Raw genomic sequence first — 22,081 nt, 5'->3', positions numbered from 1 at the left:
AGGCCTTTTTTAATTGATGTTAGCTGTTCACGCACAAACCTATTTCTTATGCATATTATATTAAAGTTGAGTTTATGTCCAATGTCATACTTTAATATTTCTTAAATTTTGACAAAATCTTTGAATGGGACAGACTGGCCTCTCTAGCTAGATTTTTGTGCACCTATCATTTATCACCTATTTTTATGCTCCCATCAAGCATGTTTGAGAGATCTTTTGTAGGCTTTCAATTGTCATCATTAACAGCAACGAACAACACTGTAGAAGCTGTATCACTGTTTGGGGATAATTACACTCTATATTGAAGATACTTTACCCTTTAATAAATTCCATATATTTACATTCAACTCATAAATTCCATATATTTACATTCAACTCATAAATTCCACACACATACATTTAAACTATAGAAGCTTGACTGTACATACTTTAGCAAAGTTTCATAAAAATTGACACATAACTTTTTGAACATAATTCTGTAATTTAAAAATTAAACTATCCCAAACATGAAATTACAAATTTCACTCAATTATTTATTACCTTAAGCCTTTGTACTCTTCACCACTATCATCATCACTATAATCCAAATCATTCAATTTCCTTGATCGTCTCTTCCTCCTAAAACTAATGGGAGCTTCATAAGAGTCAGCATCACTTTTTGCTGCTGCTTCAAAAGCTGGGGCTTCTTCCTCAACTGAAAATAAATAATAAATAATGAATAAACCATTTTACTTTTCAAGTCTCATATTTTTTAAATCCAATTAAAACTTTGGCCCACAATTTCCTAAATATTCACTGTACAAACTGCCAAAAGAGCTAGACTTTCACCAAGCACGAGAATTCCGTGAAATAAGAATGTTTCTTTAAATCTGATTGGTGAAAAAATTGCTTTACAAATCAGCTAGAAATTTTTATACTGCTTCAATTTTCTCAGATTTGATTAAATTTATATAATGAGCATGAGGAATAATCAGAGATAAGCTAGTGCAAATGAAATTGGTAGAATGATTTCAAGGAAAAGAGAGACTATATATCCAGAAGAAATTTCAGTTTCAAACATTTAATCACATATATGGTAGACATCTTCAGCAGAGATGGGGGAATGAGAATCGATGGGATCTTTCCAGTTGTTCAAATCATCATTTTCAACAGACCAAAAAAAAAACCTAAATTATTCTAACAAAAGATGTTATAATTTCAACCCAAATCTTTGCTCATAAGCCCCATTTACATGGAAAATTATGCATCCTGGGAAGTTACTGGTAATAGTGATTTTTGCTGGAACCCGTTTAATAGCATTTAGGTTATGCCTGTATTCTTTCTACCCCCCTTTTCAAAAATCATCACTAGTCACGTGGGCTGAACAAAAGTGCCCACCATTATTCCGCAAAAAAGATGGGCCTCTTTTGAGGGATCTCTGTCCCTCCTTTTTTCTCCATGAGGAAAAAAGTTGCCATGCAGATAATAATCACCAAAGTGACCCCCCAATGTACATGGGGCTAGTCATACATAAATAGTATGAAAGAAATCACAGAACACTTTTACACTTTTACTACTCAACCATACATGCACCTCCTACTCATTCCTCTGCAGAATTTCCAATGAGTTGGTACATGCAGGAATGTGTTGTGTACATGCGTGGCCTTCACATATTTATGTTATAGTTATGCTTGTTAAATGTTATATTTTGATGCTGCCATCTCACTTTTATATTTTAAAGTGAAAATGGCAAGTGTTCGAATTTTACTGTTATTTAAGCATCATGTTGAAGGTCTGACTGCTCTCTACAGTCTTTTTCAAATCAGAAACTGGCTTGTATTCACATGAAAAAGAATCACGAACAGTATTGCAAATATGATCAATGGCGAAATTATGAAAATATATAATTATCTCTTTTCTTCCTATGGCCACCTGGCAGTACAGTGGTTAGGAGAACAAGTCTCTGACTGTGCAGGTCTGGGTTCGGGCATAGATGTCGACTAACACTAACAAATTCCCTGGACAGATCGTAATGATCTCTTGGGAATATGTGAAAATCACGTTATTTAAAAAAATATGAAATATGTGAAACAATTACATTTGTAGTCCATCAAATCATCACCAATAGCTGATGCTATGAGCTCATCATACTCCTTGAACTGATAATTCACATTTCTACGTGTCCTTGAGGAACGTTTACTGTAAATTTTTTCATTGTATTCTTCTTCTGCTCTTTCTTCTTTTGTCCTCTTTTTGAGAGCTTTTTGAACTTTTCTCTCTTTACGTCTGTGGTCACTAGCACTGTCTTCCTCTTCTTCTTCCTCATCTGCATCATCTTCCTCTTGTTCAGTATCGTCAGATTCTTTCTTATCCTAAAAAAATTTAATTGGTAGTAACAAATAAATAGTTTGAAAATGAATAGGAAAAAAAATATTATTTCATTTACGCAGGTATCAAAACTTTGCACAAAATTTTATGCTCTCTTATTATGCTATTGACTTCAACTTATTAAATATATAAAAACTTGGGGACTTTTAACGAGTTTTTCTTACTTGCTTGATTAACAAGCTTGAAAGGGATATAACTTGTGGCAGGATTACTTGAATGAGGAATACTCATAAATAAATGTAAAATTGTATTCAATTTTCTGTGAGAAAGAACAATGAACTCCCAGATTTAACAACTATCACTCACTATTTTAAATCTTTAAAAAGTAATTTTCAAAGAAAGGAAAACTGATTACTTACTGGTTTCAAGACATTATCCAGACTTATGCCAACATATGCTAAACGTTGCTTTCTGAAAATAAAGTAAATTTTATATATTTCTCAATATAAAATCATACAAATTGTATTTTAATATTTTAAATAAGACTAGGGAGAAAAAAAATGGTTCTCATGAAAATTATTTTATTTCCAAAACTTACACTACTTACCAACAATTACAACTACACATTAATTATATAATACAGACAGGCGTGGCCACCGACTACCCAGAGAGATCACCTTTGTGCTCTTACCCAAAGGTTGGATGGTCTCAGAGCATTATGTAATACATGGCTTCACGTTTTAAACTGTACTCACCAGAAAAGCATTATATGCATCTGTGTTTCTTAACTTCTTGTTATTCTCTCTCTTCCTTCTAATCTAGAAGACTCTTTCTACTCATTGAATTTAGTCAAAACTAAATTTTTTTATTCATTATATATTCCTTATAATTGAATTTAATAAAAATTAAATTTATAATCAACAAAACTATGAATAATAAGGTCGATCTGGATCCCTGGGCCAAGTACAGATGATCCAGAGGGAAAGGAGCGATCACCCTCCCAAGAGCTGAATTTAAATGTGAAAAATAGGTCTGTCCTGTAAAATATAGGATGAAAGATCCAAAAAACCTACACAATGAATTGCTTCTCTCAACATATGATTCTTAATCAGTTCCCACCTTGTGCAGTGGCCTTGCTTTTGGCATTTTGTGGCAGTTCTGGGCAGGGCTGTCTCAACATAGGGGTTCCCGAGCAAAGTGATGTTCTGAAGCCACGTACTTAAGTTGGAAGTAACATTTAAAAAATTTGCCTACTCCGCAGAGTTCATAGTACCAGATCTCATCATAGCTTTCTATGAGCATGACGTCCCCAGTCATTAAGATGATCCAGTCTCTATGGGCAGCTCTGCTGGATTCTGAAAGTGATCACATTTTTTCCCATCATACTTCCCTTGGGAGCTTTATTTCTTCGGACCCTAATTTTTTTTCACAGCTCTCTGTGGACCATTTAAGCAAGGAAGCACAGCAGAAATCAGTAACTCCCCTCCCCTTCACAATGCCATATCTTTTTTAATGAAGTAAGTTTACTTCTGATTTTCAGCAGATGAAAAGTACAGGGTATAGGGAAAAGTGTTCCGCTGAGAGATAAACTTCTCAAACATCTGAGCTTGTCAATTCTCAAATAAGCAGCTTTTAAGGAGATGAGATATCTTGTCTCTTAAAAGATTAACTACCTTTCTCAGCTTCCCTTTACCCGATTTTCACCCGTAGCTCCTTATAATATCCTGAGGCCACATTTTGGCCCAGGTTAAAAACCACTAATGTAAAGTGCTGTACAATTTTAAACTGGACATACTGAGGTATTTATCTACCCATTGTGCTTCAAAGTGATTTTTTTAGAATCTTTTTGCACAATATTTGACATTTTAAAATAAAACAAAACTTGAAAAATCAACCAATAAGCTTATTGGTTACATTCGCTTGAATGTATCTGATAAACTTATTGGTTGCATTTTTCTAGTTTTATAAGAAAACTTTTATAAAACTTTTTATAGTGCAATACAAAATTTAACAGACCTTAATTCCTCTCTTTCTTTTTGTTTCAAAAGCTGGTCCAATTTTGAAAGCTCTTTATTAAGACAATGGCACAGAAACACCTGCAAAAATTATGAACGTGTAAGAGTAAAAAATCAAAATGATGCAAAAGTGTTCATCTATATTTGACTTGGATACAAGCTGTTACTTAATGCACTGATTCATGTGAAGCACAAAACTTGGCAACTGAAAAAGAACTTTAGGTGCCAACTGAAAGTGAGGTGAGAATATTCTCGGAGAACAAGAATATTGGAGTAGAAATTGGAGAATAATCAAGAATATTCTTTTTTTTTTTTTTTTATATTATGAAACATAATTCAGTTTTCATTGCCTGAAACATTTTAAAACATTGTTAATTACTGGCTCAAAATAAGGAAAGAACCAAGAACTTTTTTCATCAGATAGCAAGGTGAATAACATTATGGGCAGGTTTTTATGGCCAGGTTTCCTTAACTTTTGAAATTGGTCGTCAAAACTCTGATGCCAAGGAGACCCTCGAGAATAACCTGCTTGAAAATATAATATATATTTGTACAAATATATGTTACTGCCAAAGCCCAAAATTGGCCAGTTCGAGAAGTGGTCAGTGATCTCTGGCAAAAGTCCAATAACAAAGGACACGATTTGGGATCATCATCAAGTAGGCAAGTTTTTTCATCATAATTATGTCCATGTTAGTTATAGCAGCCCATTACAATGCTGTAATCATTTTTTTTCTCCAAAATTTGGCAGAAAAACTATGTTTATATAGTTATTTTTATAGTTTCCCTTCAATTTTGCTCTTTTTCTCTCGTCACACGGTGCAAATGAAATACAGCTGCTTTGTATAGAAATATATCACACGTTGGGGATTAAAAAAATGGATTTGGCTCCTACTGGGCGTCTTACATCAGCACATCAAGCTTTGACCAGGGATCTCCAGCCACTTCACAAAACGGCCAGCCAAAGTCAGAATCACTTCATACTTAGGCAGCGAATTTACACTTAGGCCAAAACTCTTGGTCACTTTGCAAACTTTGTGTGTTACTGTCAAAGCCCCCTTTGTTGGTTTCCATTAAATTGATGATCTATTCATTTTCAACAAATGCAATTTTAACAGCATTTTCCCCCATATCTACCCTGAAGAGCTTTCTCTGAAGGAAACCACAAAAGAATACAATAATGTTCCTGGATATAAAAATATACAAAAATAACAATAAATGGGAAACAGTTGTTTATGACAAAAGAGAAGACTTTGATTTTCTGTTAACAGTTTAAGATACTGGCATTCAAACATCAACACCAAAATATTCAGCAACACACTCATTTTGCAAATTTGTAGATTCGGACACATTTGTAATAATAAACAGGAATTCAATACAGCACTCCTGGTAAAAAAAAACTGGTGCAGGCATGCGTATGCAAATAAAGAGATATGGAACCAATCAGAGTACGGCGCTGCGGTTGGCAACGCCTATATAACACAACAAGTGTCTGGCTTAGTTGTTAGATCGGTTACTGCTGCTACAATGGCAGGTTATCGAGATTTAAGTGAGTTTGAACGTGGTGTTATAGTCGGCGCACGAGAGATGGGACATAGCATCTTCGAGGTAGCGATGAAATTTGGATTTTCACGTACAACCATTTCACGAGTGTACCCTGAATATCGGGAATCCGGTAAAAAATTAAATCTATGACATCGCTGCGGCAGGAAAAAGATCATGCAAGAACGGGACCAACTTCGACTGACGAGAATCATTAAACGTGACAGACGTGCAACCCTTACGCAAATTGCTGCAGATTGTCATCAACAAGTGTCAGCGTGCGAACCATTCAACGAAACATCATCGATATGGGCTTTCAGAGCCGAAGGCCCACCCGTGTACCCTTGATGACTAAAGCTTTACGCCTCGACTGGGCCCGACAACACTAACATTGGACTGTTGAGGACTGGAAACACGTTGCCTGGTCTGACGAGTCTCGGTTCCAATTGCTTCGAGCTGATGGACGTGTATGGGTATGGAGACAACCTCATGAATCCATGGACCCTACATGTCAACAGGGGACTGTTCAAGCTGGTGGAGGTTCTGTGATGGTATGGGGCGTGTGCAGTTGGCATAATATGGGACCCCTGATACATCTAGATACGACTCTGACAGGTGACAGGTACGTAAGCATCCTGTCTGATCACCTGCACCCATTCATGTCCATTGTGCATTCCGAAGGACTTGGACAATTTCAGCAGGACAATGCGACACCCCACACGTCCAGAATTGCTACAAAGTGGCTTCAGGAACACTATTCTGACTTTAGACAATTCCGCTGGCCACCTAAATCCCCAAACATGAATATTATTGAACATATCTGGGATGCCTTGCAACGTGGTGTTCAGAAGAGATCTCCACCCCCTCGTGATCACTACTTCAGACATTAGTCGACATCCATGCCACGCCATGTTGCGGCACTTCTGCGGGCTTGCGGGGGCCCTACACGATATTAGGCAGGTGTACCAGTTTTTTTGGCTCTTCAGTGCACACGCACACACACACACATTTACATTTATTCACTTGATCTAAATAATTCTTAAAAAAAGGAGCAAGGAATGAAATCCACCAAGGAATCCCAGCTAATCTATACTGATTATACAATAAGGATTACAATCACATTTTTTTAATACTAAGAAATTATATCCCGTGTTGCTGAAACTAAGTTCTGATGTTTAGTAGTGTTGGTGTGTTTTGATTGGCTGTAAGTTTTTTTACCATAAACATAATTCACATGTAATTTTAATGTTTCATCACAATCTTTTTTGGAATGTGTATATCAATGTTTTACTTTTTGTCAAACAATGTACATGTATGTGCATTATGAATAATTTTACGGACAATATAAAAAGTATCGGATCTTCGCATATAGGCTATAACACGTATGTATATAGAAGATTTCTTACATGTTCACAAGGCTGACAAAACCAATCTCCATCAGGAATAGCCATCAAAGGAGGCATAAGACAACTTGTATGATACCCATCATCACACTTGTCACAGAGCAGAATCTACAAGAAAATAGATTTCTTTCAGACTAAAAATTACAAGATAAAATTTGTTTTATTTTGGAAGCTACAGTAACACTCAAAAGTCTTTTGACAACAATAAATTTGTCTGGAAATTTTGTAATTGAATTTTTTAATGAGCTATGAAAAATAAACTCTGAATCTCATTACAAACTATTATGACCAAAAAAATGTCTATCGACACTTTGTAAAATCAGAAAAAAATTTAATCACTTTTTATGGTGGATCAAAAGTCTTTCGACACAAACAAAGAAAGCAAATAATTAATAAATAGTCAAATTTGACATGTCATGGACATGTATAATAAGTCAACTCTTCATTGGAAAACTTTTTGATTGTAAAACTATTTGCTGTTTTAGTATGGACTCAATAAGTTTGTCCCATGTGTGTGGTCTCTCAGTGGGTATTTTTTCCCATTCTTTTTTCAAAAAACTGAAAAATCATCTAATTCAAGTAATTTCTGGCTCTGATTCATCTATCAAACTCAGTCCTTAAATACTTGATGGCATTCCAGTTATAACTGACTTCACCACCAACAAAACTCTAATTTTGTTGTCTTTGGGTAATGTCTAATAAATTTTGAGCTATATTTACTGCCATGGTTGTGCTGGAATATCAATGATAACGCTGTGTGTCACCTCATAAAAGACAACATGTGGTTATAAAATAACAATTTTACAATGAAACCTGTCCTTGTGTTTTTTTCAGAAAGTATTGTATTTTGTCAGTTATGCACAGAATTTTTACAACACCAGTAAAGGGTTAAAACCATCGAATTAATGAAATAGTTAACTTTAAAATAAAAAAAAATCAAATACCACCATTTGAAAGAGTTTTGATTTAGTTAAACCGCTTTATACTCAGCTAGTATTTTTTTAAACATCTTAGTATCATGAAAAGAAAATCTATATGTTTCAACATAACATTTTGAAACTTGGAGGTTTTGGACAGTTTCACACAGTTTATCCCGTGTGTCCTGTCCAAAAACCCGGTGTGTTATGCATAAAAAATCCTACCGTAAATTCATATTAAATAAGAATTAATTATTGTATATGTGATTAAACTATATTTGTCAAAACACTTTTGATCCACCTAAAAACAGAAATTAGACAATAAAAGCTCACTAATTCCAATCAAACAAATTTCAGCTACAAGTGTCGATAAATATCTTCCTTCTGCTTTAAATGTCAAGGTCAGGGCAGTGCATTCAAATAAGTTGGCATTACAAACATTACTGCATTTGTCAAAAGACTTTTGAGTGCTACTGTATGTTCTGATAATGCTCATGTAGTATTTATTCTGAGAAATAAAGTGGGATACATAAAAACAAAAATTGATCAGTTACACATACAAAAAAATGAGTGATCAAATTAAAGCAATAAAATTCATAATTTGTCTTTTTTAATTTTTATGAAAAAGTACAACAATGACATCACATTTGTTTTTGTCAGATCACAACTGCAGAATACTCAGTGAGCAAGTCAATTTATTTCCCTTAAAGGCTAACTCACATAACAATATGTGTGAAGAAAACATTACATGCACAGCATATGTACAATAGAAATGGGTATGACTCCTCATTTAAATTTTCCTACAAATAAGTGAATATTAATAAAAACTGTTTTTACAAATAACTTTGCAACCAAGTCCTCAAAATGAGGTAAAGGTATGAAGATTAAATACACGACAACACCAATTTATTCACAAAGCAAAACTAAACACTACTGAACAAACTGTACATCTAGTACACACAGGAAAATCTTGATAGTGAAGAGAGAGAGAGCTCTGTCTTCTCCAGTTTTTATTTCTATCTCTGTCTATTGTCTCTGTCCCCCTTTCACACCACGAAGATGCTATCTTAAAATGCGTTGATTAAGATAATAGATAGTTATTACATTTTAAAATCTATTTCATAACATCCTCAGCTTTGAAAAAAGTAACTTGGACAAACTGTCAATTTTAATTTACTGCCCACCTTTGATGAGTTGCAATATGTAAGCATTTTCACCATATTCTGCTCATAAGCTCCATGATGTTTTTTCCTATCACCAAGTCAGGGAAAATCTTTCATGAGAACACTTGTTTTATTAGACATAAAACAGAAAAATTAGATAAGAAATTTGTGATATGCTATGAGAGCTTGGCTTCTAAGAGAATCTTTGCATCCAAAAATAACTGATGTGGAGCGCCATTCAAAATAAATTGTTCTATTATTTGTCTTCAAATTCTTTCCCTTTCAATTTGCATGTTTGATTTTGAAAAACTTAATTTGAAAAAACCATGGACAAGAACTGCCCAGTTCTCAAGTACCAGCATAATATATACATACACAGTGAAACCTGTCTTTAACGGAATCAAAATATAGTCTGTTCAATGATTAGTGCTTTTATTTGCAGCTTTATAAAATGGAAAACGGTCTAAAACGGAATCTGTTGACATTCTGTTTCGTACAAATTTCACTGTATATTCCCACAACTTAGCAAATATACAATCACAGGAATATTTGAGTGTTTATACATTTCAGCTTTTCAGGGACCACAGGTTGATGGTAAAAATAAGTTTAAGGAATTTTTTATCAAATGGAAACAAGGTATTCTTAAAAAAAGGAGAAATCATTACTTAACTCAGATAAAATAAGAAGGATTATCATTAACTTAAATTAGATAAATAAGCTTATCAAATACTTCAAAATATGAGTAAAGTTATGAAATATCACCACAAGACAAAGATGTGTTTGAATGCAACTTGAACACAACAAATACTTTCATAAAGTTTTTTAACTGCAACTATTTTAGTTTACCATGAAAGAAGAAACTTTATTGTTAAATAACTTAATAAATTTTGAAAAAATAATGTTCTTAAGAACTTACCCATTCAGGCCGATCATGTTTCCCACATTTTGAGCAAGGCTTATCATCTACAACACACTCTTTTCCATCATCTTCTGTAAATCAAACAAATCCATGACCATCTCTAAGTTTGTAAAACATTCTATTACAAAACCAACCAAAAAAATATCACGCCTCTTATTTCTCTTAACTCTATTTCTACTAACTAAATTATTAACTTATTTATTTTGATTATGACACCAAGTTTTTAGGGATGAAAATGTTATCCATTAACTTTTTCACCATCAATGTTCACAATTGGGAACATCAGTTTTATTAATTGAAAACAATTATTTTTCTTACAGGAAAGCACTTGATTTTTTTCCCCTGAATGCACTAGATTCCAAACTTATTTTACAAAACAAAAATTTCATGCATTTCCGCACTTATCCATAAATTTGCAATTTTTAAATCAGCAATTTTTATAGAAGAATAAAATTTAATTTTTTGCTTTGATTTTAATGTTGTTTCTATGGACATGGGAAAGTCCAGAAAACATACAAGAAAATTTTTTTTCATGAACTTTATGGTTGATATCTCTAAACTAAAGGATCAGGACAGGAAATAACAGAAAAAAAAAATTAGAAAATCAATTCAAATCTTGATTCGGCTGATAAAAGATTAATTCAGATTCACTGATAAGTTCCATCAATTATGGAACTACAAATTAAATTTCCTTTAGAAAAACTACATATTTTAACATAGTTTGTATTAACAAAATGGCCTTCCCACGCATTCATATAAAAATTTAATCTATAAAAAAAATTTTCTTGTTTTTATTTTTTTTATACCATAACTTAAACTCAACTAACCAACGTTTCTGAAATAAATATGCAAGTTTTCATTGCAAACCTTTCTTTGCTGTTCTAGCTCGTCTAACTATCACAGGTTCTGCATCTTCTTCAACCTCTTCACATGCAAACTCATCCTCATTCACAGTGAAAACGAGAAGCTCCTCTTCAGGTTCCTCTTCCTCCTCCTCTTCTTCACTTATTTCTTCAACAGTTGTGGAAGATTCTGATGAAAGATCCCAGGGTTTATAACCTTTTTTCTTTCCTTTAGCACCTCTTTTGCGCCTCGACTTCTCGGTTGATCTTGATGTGGAATGTTCACTATCTTTTGAGCCTTCATCATACATCAAAGCCTGAAAAAAAGTCCCCTTTATTATTGTTTTCATTATGTTATAAAACAAATACTCTTAAATAAGAGAAACTGTACAGACAAAAAACAATCAGATTTGTCACATGAATGTAACATTGTGTAAAAAAAAAGATCAAAGTCAAACTACATCAACAGCAGCAAGAAAACATGACCGGGTAGCATGCACTATAGAACATGCAGCATACTTTTTGCAAATGTTGATTCAGTGAAGTCAGACGTGTAAGCAAACACAAACGTGCGCGTGTAGCCCACATAGAAATAATGTCTTTCAACTACTTCGGTTTTTTTTTGATGAACTCAACATCCATGCTAAATATGAAAATCAAAATTTCTTTATGCCACTTGTAAATTTTATCTAATTAGAAATGATCAGATTTTCATGATGGGTTGAAAGCAAGTAGAATATTTATCTATTTTGTTGATATTTTTCCTAAACATCAATCTGTCATATGTCAAAAGAATTTATTGATTTTCAAATATTAAAAGTTTAAAAAAAATCAGGTAATATATTTTCAAAAGAGTAAAAAATTTTATACAAATTATTTACCCACTCTTTAACAGTGAACTAGCTATAGCACCCGGCACTGCCCAGGGTTTTTTCTCCAGCTGTATACTGGCAGCATTAAAGACTACAAACCATTGTAAAGGCATATACATCTCTGAAACACATTGTTAACCGCTGTGCCATCCTACGTACCCAGCACACACATCATACTATGCTGCCATCGTAGATACTCAGTATCTCGCGGAAGCCAACTACACATCTTAATTTTTTAACCCATTATATCATCTCATAATCTCTGCATGTTTGGTATCATTGTGAGGAATAATGTGGCAAAGAGGAATATGAATGACTTTGTACAATCATAACTGTTATAATATTTTTATTTACCATATTTTATTGTGAGTGACGAACGTTTGCTGCTTAACATGTGGGGATCCAAGGTATTATCACAAAGAGCATGTTTTAGTCCATTGAGCTAAAAAACATTCTGTATAACTATTATTGTAAAGAGCACGTTTTAGCTCAGTTGAACTAAAATGCCCTGTATAATTGAAATAGTAGTTTTTGTTACAGCAATGAGGCTAAGTTATAAATCCGATTTTTGGCAGTGGAAAAAACAATTTCACCGAAAAACAATATAATTTTTTAGAAATATAAATTTTTAGACAATAGAAGTGATACAATATATATGTAAAGTATTATAGACAAGATGTTATTTTGTAAACATAAAAATTTTCAAATTAATTCAATGATTAGTTTAAAAGTTACTTTTTTTTTTTTTACTAAACATCTGTGAAAACTAGCAATTGCATTTAAATCTCCCCCGGGCTCAAGAAATCACGGTAACCAAAGTAAACATTCCAAAAGTCATTGTTGAGGCTCAGAAACCATTGTTGCTTAACAGTTTTTTGCCTAGCTCTGACGAACTTTTAAAGTAGCCTATCGTTCAAGTCGGGTCCTGTTTCGTATATTTGGAGCAAAATTTAGTGATGATCGGTCTAAAATTTTATATTTCTATGGAGGAGAACATACACACAGAAAGAAAATCAATTTTATATATATATATAGAAATATTGCAAGTGGAGAAATTATATATCCAGCAGTAATTGGAAAAAGGTTGTTTTTGTGTGATTAGCTTACATTTAATAATATCTATACACAACATAATTCTGGAAATCACAGTAATTAGACTTAAATAAAAACTTAAAGACAAGATTTCAGAGTTTTGGCAATACTACAAATCCAATTTTCTGAAGCATTACTAAAGCACTTACTAAAGTTATAGTAAAGAAAATTTTTAATGTTTCTTGGGACGAAAAACTTGCACTAGTACAAGTTCATTTGCTCAATGCTTCAATGATAAATGTCAGCATCATCGCTGTTGCATTACTGAATACTACGTTTTAGTGTTTAATAAGTCCTAGTCTAAGCCTTCTAATTCAGTAATACAACTTTACTAACAACAACCATTAGCACTGTGAAAACTAGAATTAAAATGAACTTGTGCCAACTATATCTATTTGTCCCGAACTCTCTTTTAATTGACGATGAATGTGAAAACATCAGTTAAAGAAGAAGAAAGTTTACCAGTTTTGCCATATTCACAGCTGTTCGAGTTCTACGCTTTCTTTTGCCCTCCACAGTTGGTTCCATGCACGCATCTTCTTCATCAGGTGGTGTAAAACTTGTTTGAGGCTGTTTCTTTGGCTTAGTTTGCTGTAATTAAATTTAAATAAACTGAATATCTTCTTATATTTTATAGGTTTTTAGTTCACACATGAAAAGGTTAAAAAAAATCCAAACAATTCACAAAGAGTACAGCATAATTACTGATAAACTCATAAAGACCAAAAAATGTGGATCGTGCTTATAACTTTAAAAAAAAAAAAAAAACACACCCTGTCATGAAAAATGTAGTAAAAGCAAAGTTTTGCAGCAAATGGGGCAGCTAAAAAAAATTACGCCCCACCCCCAGAAAATCCTTGTTTTGACCCTGGTCTGGTTCACCCATAGTTTACCCCAAAAGTATAGAATTCCAAACAAACAACAACATGAATCCTGCAGAAATTCAATGTCATTATACCATATGGTTCATGCTAAATTTGCATATATATATATATTACCATCCCTATGAACAATGTCAAATATCACTAAAATACAGCAACCCAAAATAAGAGTCGATTGATGACTGATGAGCAATTCATGAAAAAACTAATACACACTAAAATAAAACTAATACAAAATTACTGATTACAATAAAATAAAATTTACTGCCCATAAAAAACTATGGTTGTCTTATCTAAGTATGTAAGCTTCTTGATTCACCCCCAATATGCTTATCGTATTTGTTTTTAAACATGTCAGTTGTGGTACAGAATTCACAACTACTGAGGAGAAACTATTCCACTTAGTCACACCTGTTACAGAAAAGTTCCTTGAGACACCACCATTTGAAAAGTTGTCCCTTACTTTTCTAGTACATAATAATACATTCTATAATAAATACTGGAGATCTAATGAATACTGGTGTCCTCTGTCAAAACACTTGATTAACAATGTATTAGTAACCCATGGTCCATCCTATCAATCCGATTGAAAAATTATCCCCCCCCCCGACACCTGCACTCTTCCAATGTAAAAACATTTAGAAAATCAAGTATCTCTTCATGGCTCAAGCCCAGTGTACCAACAAGAGCGTGCACGCCTGGCTCTTCACTGCATCCCCTTAACCAAGTCTATGTCCCTCTGCACAGGTTTAGTCTCCAAACCTTATCACCACACCACCGTGTGATTCATGTGAAGAAGGAACTAAGCCTCTGAAAAGTGGAAGGATTACTTTAGGAGATGATGATAAACTTGTGATTATATGATTCTAAAACTATTGATACAAAATCTTTGGTTTCATCAAAATACTTCACCGTGTTATGCCATGAAGTTTCAATAATAAATGTTCACCTGTTCTTTTTCTCAGTTGTCATTCCCATGTTACAAACATAAAGCACTTCTACTTATTTAAAAAATATCCACACTTATGGCATGTAATAAATGTAGAAATGTAAAAATAAACTTACACTATTTTTTGGTGACGCAACGGTTTTTTTACTAGCCAATTGTTCCAGGCGTCTGTGTTCTTTTTCCATCTCTTCAGCAAGTTCTGTCATTTTCTTCTGATGCTGTTCTTGAATTCTCCTGCTTCTTTTCACCGGGGATGATTGAAAAGACTCGCTCTCACTGCTCTGCAAAGATAACTTAGCATCAGACCGTCCTCTGCTCCTACCCTTTCCTCTAACAGGAGTTTTGCCAACCGATTTTTCAGGTCCTCTTTCATTTCCTTTACTATTACTGTCCAAAATTTCCAAGAAACTCTCAGGCAATGGGAAATCACTAGTGACAACACTTTTTGCAGTGGCTGCTCCTCTCTGCAATCCTTTTCTTTTCCTTGCTGGCCTACCACGACCCCTGGATGATTGTGAAATCTGACTATTACTGCTTGCATTCTCAGTCACTAAATTCTCACCAGAAAAAGAAGTTTTTGCATTTGAAGATTTATTTTTGTCCTTATCTGAACGACCGATAGCAGGAGACAATGCAGAGTCAGAATCTTTCTTATCCTTAGAAGGACCAGAACTATGTTTATTTTTTACAGAAATCTTGGTCTTAAGTGATTTTCCACCTTCTACTGGACTCTTGCTATCTTTGGATAAAATATCCTTCTTTTTTGCAGCATTTGACTTGTTCTTAGCTGGTGTAGATGTTTCTTGTTGGGTTTTATTTTTCTTAACAGGTTGAACACCTTTATTTTTTCCAGGTTTGGAAGTGAGTAGCTGAGATTCATTTTCTTTTTTTGCTGCAGATGAAACTTTACCACCACCTTTCTTTGCGGCAGAAGAAATTTTATCTTTGCCAGCAGGTACAGGCTTACTCTTTGGAACTGGTAAATTTTTCTTGTCAGAAATTTCTTTAGAAACATCACTACTTCTCATTCTCGCTCTAGTTTTACGACTTTCAATTTCAGCATCTGACAATTCTTTCCGACTAGTTTCGGGTAGAGTTGTCAGAATGGACTCTACTGGTAGAGTAGTTGGTAGGCTTAAGCCAAGTCTGCGGTAGTGGGCTAGCTTATAAGAATAGTTGTTTTTTGAAGCAGGCATGAAATAGCCATATTTTGTCTCACAACAGCTGTGCACATATCTTAAGTTGAAATTTTCAGTTAGCTCTCGATTCTCCTTATATGAAGCTAGACTTATTTTTGTAGCCTCTATTTTATCTTCCATGGTGTTTTCTTCAAAATCTGGTTCATAATCGAACTTCAATCCCAAGATGGTTGGGGGATTGGGATCAGCCTCGATACTCTTTGGAGCTGCTTCTTTGGCATCTTCTACATTGATTGAAGTTGGAGGAATTTCTGATTCATTTGATGTTTTATTTTTGTCAGCGATTTTAGATACATCAGACTGGATCGCTGGACAATGTGTAATAGAATCAGGACCATTAGATTCAAGCTCTTTTTGTTGAGATTTTACATCACTATTTTCTTTTTTAGAATCTTTAACTTCTTTAACACTATTTTTACACTTGATAGCTGCCAAAGTCTTTTTTTTACTTGGTTTCACTTCATTTTTTTCAGTATCTGAGAGCAGATTCACGGAATTTGAAGATTTCTTTGATGTGGCTTTTGTCTTTCCAGATTTCAAGGTAGAGTTACTTTTTGGACTGCTGTCTTGGGTGGAAGATTTCTCTCCAGTATGACTTTCAACAAAAGAAATTTCATGTTCAATTTTCTGGGTGATATCCTTCATAATTAGTACTATTTCAGAGTCAACGAGAGATGAAGTCCCTGACGGTTCAAGAACTGCAGCATTTTCAAAAGCTTGAACATTTTTAGGAAAATCAGTGTTGTGAGTAGTGGTATTTTCTTGAAATTCGTCTGACTTGTTCCTCTTGGAATCAGAACTGTAGATTTTCTTTTTATGGTCCAGTTTGCTCTCTTTTGGAACTTTCAGAGTAACACTGTCTGCTTTTCTTGAATGTTCTGTTGTCAGTGAGTCTTTGGATTTTTCAACTGGTTGGGGTATCATTTTATTTTCAGCTGAATTTGATACAGCAGATTCATTTGGATAAGATTCAATATCTTTCTTGCATTGCTTGATAGGAACTTTTTTAGATGATTTTGGTTTAATATCATTACAATCATTCACTAGATCCTCTTTAACTGGTTTCATTTCTGAGGTACCTTGTTCTTCATTTTTCTTGGGTTTTTCCGTTTTTGAAATTCGTGTAGGGAGTTTAGTAACTATGTTAATTGGTTCATTACCTGATCTGACAACTAAAGAGTCATCTTTATTATCTGGGTGTTTTTCATCACAAGAAGGCAAAAAGTACTTTTTCACACTATCACTGGTGATTTTCGAGCAACTGTTAATCTCTTTCAAGCCATGCTCTGCTTCATCCTTATCATTTGATGTTTCAACTTCAGATTTCTTTAAATCAATGATTTCTTCATTTTTTATGTCTGCAGAAGTAATTTCCTTTTTCTCAGGGCATATGGTGTCTTCATTTACATTGTCAATCTCTGAAGAAGTACTTTTTGACAGATTTGTATCCAGAGACTTGTTCTCACATGGCAAAGGAACTGACTCAGGTGAAATCTTTTTCATTAGTGTGAGTGGTTCTTTGACAAATAATTCAGACCCATTCTGATCATGCTTATTTTCAATGGAAATTTCTTCTGTGACTTCATGCTGTTCTGTAACACTGGTTGCCTCATATAAATTGGTATTTTTGGTGTTTTCTTCAAGATCTTTATCAACGGAAACAGGATCTTTGGTTGAAGTATCAGAAGAAATATCAGAGTTTCCTTTAATACAATTTTGAGAATTTTTTATTTCTTGACTGGACTTCTCCTCTGATTCATTTAACTGCCTATCTTTTTTTACTTTGCTACTTTCTACCTCCTCTTGCAATGAAACAGATTCAGGTTCAGGCTCTTTCGTTTTAGATTTATTTTCAACATGATCTTTCACTTCAGGTTCACTTTTAGCATGTTTCTTTATTTCTGATTTGTTTTCGGTGTGCTCCTTTATATCTGATTTGCCTTTAGAACATTTCTTTATCTCTGATTTGCCTTCAAAACATTTCTTTATCCCTGATTTGCCTTCAGAACATTTCTTTATCTCTGATTTAGCTTCAGAACATTTCTTTATCTCTGATTCAACTTCAGAACATTTCTTTATCTCTGATTCAACTTCAGAACATTTCTTTATCTCTGATTTTCCATCAGCACATTTCTCTATTTCTAATTGGTTTTTAGCATGGTCTTTCATTCCCAATTTGTCTTCAGCATGGTCTTTCATTCCCAATTTGTCTTCAGCATGATCCTTTATTTCTGAATTGCCTTCAGCATAATCCTTTATTTCTGATTTGCTTTCAGCATGCTCTTTTATTTTTGATTTATCTTTAGCATATTTTGTTATTTCCAACTTATTTTCAGCATGTCTCATTTCACTTTTGTTTTCAGATTGTTGTTCCATGTCACATTTATTTTCAGACTGTTCTTTTACTTTACCTTTATTTTCAGAATGTTCTTTTACTTTACCTTTATTTTCAGAATGTTCTTTTACTTTACCTTTATTTTCAGAATGTTCTTTTACTTCACCTTTATTTTCAGAATGTTCTTTCACTTCACCTTTATTTTCAGAACGTTCTTTCACTTCACCTTTATTTTCAGAACGTTCTTTTACTTCACCTTTATTTTCAGAATGTTCTTTTACTTCACCTTCATGTTCAGAATGTTTTTTTACTTCACCTTCATGTTCAGAATGTTTTTTTACTTCACCTTCATGTCCAGAATGTTCTTTCATCTCATGTTTATTTTCAGAATGTTCTTTCATCTCATGTTTATTTTCAGAATGTTCTTTCATCTCATGTTTATTTTCAGAATGTTCTTTCATCTCATGTTTATTTTCAGAATGTTCTTTCATCTCATGTTTATTTTCAGAATGTTCTTTCATCTCATGTTTATTTTCAGAATGTTCTTTCATCTCATGTTTATTTTCAGAATGTTCTTTCATCTCATGTTTATTATCAGAATGTTCTTTCATCTCATGTTTATTTTCAGAATGTTCTTTCATCTCATGTTTATTTTCAGAATGTTCTTTCATTTCAGATTTATTTTCAGCAATTTTTTTTATTCCAGATTTATTTTCAGCAATTTTTTTTATTCCAGATTTATTTTCAGCAATTTTTTTTATTCCAGATCTATTTTCAGCAATTTTTCCACTTCCAGATCTATTTTCAGCAATTTTTCCAATTCCAGATTTATTTTCAACAGGCTTTTTCATTTCAGATTTATTTTCAGCAAGCTTTTTCATATCTGGTTTGTTTTCAGAAAGCACTTTCATTTCTGATTGCAAACAAACTTTTGCTTTATTCTGATCATCAACTGAAAGAGTATCTTCTTTTTTTGAAATTCTATCTTTTCCCTCAGAATCTTGTTGAAAACTTGATACAAATGGCTTAACAGAATGTTTACTTTCAGCTAGCACTTTACAGCCCATTTCTTCTCCACTTTTTAACTTACTACGCACAACACTACTAGTGGCTTCTTTCTCAGAGTCATATAGAGTGGTGTGCATAATATTACTTTCATTTTGTTCTCTTGAGCAGTTAGAGAAAGACTTCTCAGAACTGACTTCTTTCTCAGGACTGTTTGCTAAAACTGATGAAGTGTGCTTATGGCATGCAGGTAACCTCTGCACTGTAGGTATTTCAGAAGAACCAGTCTGGTGTTTGGTTACTTCCGTTTTGACTGCTCTGCAAAGGTCATTTTCTTTCTTATGAGCAGTGTTGGTATTAGAAACAGCAAGAGACTGTTCTGTTGGTGTAGAACCCTCAGTGAAGGCAGTATCAAGTGAACTAGCAGATAAATGTCTACTACTTTTGATCTCACAAATAACCGAGTGGCGGTTTTGTTCAGTAAAATGTTTTTCGGATTCCTCAATATATTGACGTTTCTTTTTGAAAGGCATAGAATTTCCAGAACAGGATACTTTCTTTTTCATACTTGTATCGCACCTTTTTTCATCAGTTTCTTGGCGTTTCAGATCTTGCATATCATTGGGACCATTTTTATCTGCAGCATAGCAACTTTTGTTTACATTCGGTCCAGCATACTCTGGTGCTTTAACACTTCTGTGGGCAGTGCTTAGATCCATCGGGGTTTCAAGATCTTCAGAGGGCTGGTGAGCAACTTGGAGACCACCGCAATTGGACATGATGACAGACTTGTAAAGAATACTTTCCCCAGGTGATATTTTTGCCTCATTGTTTCTTTTTGGCAATTGATTTACAAATGACTGCAAGCTCTCCAAAGATGATGATTGACTTGGCTTGATGCTAAGAGATAAATTCAACTTGTTATCCTGTCCTTGGAAGATAGGATCTGTTTCATATTTCTGGGTAGCAAGTTTTTTCTTCTCATCATGCCATTTCTGATACAATTTTATTTTGCTTCCTTTGAATTTTATGTCAGAGAAATCACTATTTTCTTGGGATAAAGAACATGGATTTCCTTTCATCAAATCTTTCTGGGTAAGAGGAGATGGCATTAAGCTAGACTGCTTCTCACGATGACGCTCAGAACTATGAGGCTCTAGATCATGTCTAGTAACAGCAATCGATGGTTCTTTATCATCAACTTCCATTTTAGACACAGAAACCAAAGGCTCTTTTTCAGCAGGCTTTGACGGCAAAGTCTTCACTTTTATTTCAGATTTATTAGTAGACGCTTTCTCACATAATAATTCACACTTTACTGGACAATCAATGTTATCTGATCTGGTTACAGTCTGATCCTGTTGCTCAGCCAGTTTTTTAACAGATGGATCACTATCACATTTGCTAGAAGACAAGTCGGTAGCTGTAACAGAGTTCCTTGGTGACTTACACAATTTGGACTTTTCACTTGTAACGGATGGAAGTTCTTTAGGAATTTCCACTTCCATAGGTTCAATAGTTTTGATTAATGCAGTTCTATTTTTTAAATCATTGTCCACATGAGTTTTATCACTTTGTTCAGCTGATAAAACGTCCTTGCCAGCAGGCGCTTTAACAACCATTTTCTCCTCTATCTGGGATTCTTTTGAACTTGATGAACTGTCTTTCTTTTCGGTTTTGATTATGATTGCACATGGTTTTGTTAAAGAAAGGGAAGCCGTCAAGTCTTCATGTTCCTTTACTGCCTCTTCATCTAGACAAACAAAACATTATATATTAATATATTTTGTGATACAACATCACATACAATTATAGACAAATCCTCACTCAAATATAACCTTGTTTGAGTGATGAGTTTAGTTTGACAAGCTTTCCCTGAAGAAAAAGCAAAAAATAAATTTTTAATCTCACAGATGAGTCAGCTGCACCCGAACATGTTATGAGTTGTATTGCGCCAAACCGAAGATTAAAATCATTTATCAATATGAAGAAGTAACTTTGCAAAACTGCAGTTACAGCATCATCCAAAAAATTAAATAAAACATGTATAATATTCTTGGGATAAGTGTCAACATTGAACTTAACTCTGTCATGCAAATGAGGTACACCTTCATTTCATGAAGTGACGAAAGCTTCAAGTGTTTAGGGCAAAGTGAAATATTTCTTTGCTTTCCTCTCTAAAAGTCTTTCTTTGGTAGTCTCGAAATGACCCTGGGCAAATCTAAATTCTACAGTTCTTATTCTGCATCTCATGGTAGCAAAATATGTATTATTGTTTTAAAACAAAATTACTCTAAATAATACAGCCGACATTTGTTTTTATGAACCCAAACAGACGTGAAAACTAATTTTTAAAATCAAAAGTTTGGAACCAGAAGATTAGTTCGCAAAAAATGTGTAGATTGTGAATTTCGGAAAATTGAGTGTCAACTGGAAATTCAAAATTAGGCATGAAAATGCATTGTGCAGCCATCATGTAGTTGATTTATTGACTATTCTGGTAACTCAGTATTTCATGCAGCATATTGAGACTCGTTTTTGATTTCTATGAGAATTCTTTTATTATAGTGATGTGCAAGAGATTTATTTGTTCTGAAGCTAAAACAATTATAGTAGATTTTATATCCTAGATTTTAATGA

The 22,081-nt window shown here is 33.7% G+C and overlaps 1 protein-coding gene across 1 annotated transcript in view; it reads right to left on the bottom strand.

Moving 5' to 3' along the window:
* LOC149075796 (uncharacterized) overlaps nt 1-22,081 on the bottom strand; it is a 54,892-nt gene that overhangs the window by 15,319 nt on the left and 17,492 nt on the right. The window contains exons 6-14 of the mRNA XM_089243305.1: nt 15,019-21,194; nt 13,535-13,663; nt 11,134-11,425; nt 10,264-10,337; nt 7,271-7,375; nt 4,324-4,403; nt 2,727-2,778; nt 2,078-2,351; nt 541-694 (exon numbers count right to left, since the gene is read on the bottom strand). Of these exons, the coding sequence (XP_089099431.1) occupies nt 541-694; nt 2,078-2,351; nt 2,727-2,778; nt 4,324-4,403; nt 7,271-7,375; nt 10,264-10,337; nt 11,134-11,425; nt 13,535-13,663; nt 15,019-21,194 (7,336 nt within the window). The remainder of the gene's footprint in view (nt 1-540; nt 695-2,077; nt 2,352-2,726; nt 2,779-4,323; nt 4,404-7,270; nt 7,376-10,263; nt 10,338-11,133; nt 11,426-13,534; nt 13,664-15,018; nt 21,195-22,081) is intronic.

This window comes from Pholcus phalangioides, unplaced genomic scaffold, assembly GCF_987345545.1.
Source record: "Pholcus phalangioides strain wild (caught in Gottingen) unplaced genomic scaffold, Ppha-v1.0 ptg000015l_1, whole genome shotgun sequence".
Taxonomy (NCBI): Eukaryota; Metazoa; Arthropoda; class Arachnida; order Araneae; family Pholcidae; genus Pholcus; species Pholcus phalangioides.
Note: the sequence above shows the minus strand (reverse complement) of the source record. Positions and strands in the feature narration are given on the sequence as shown.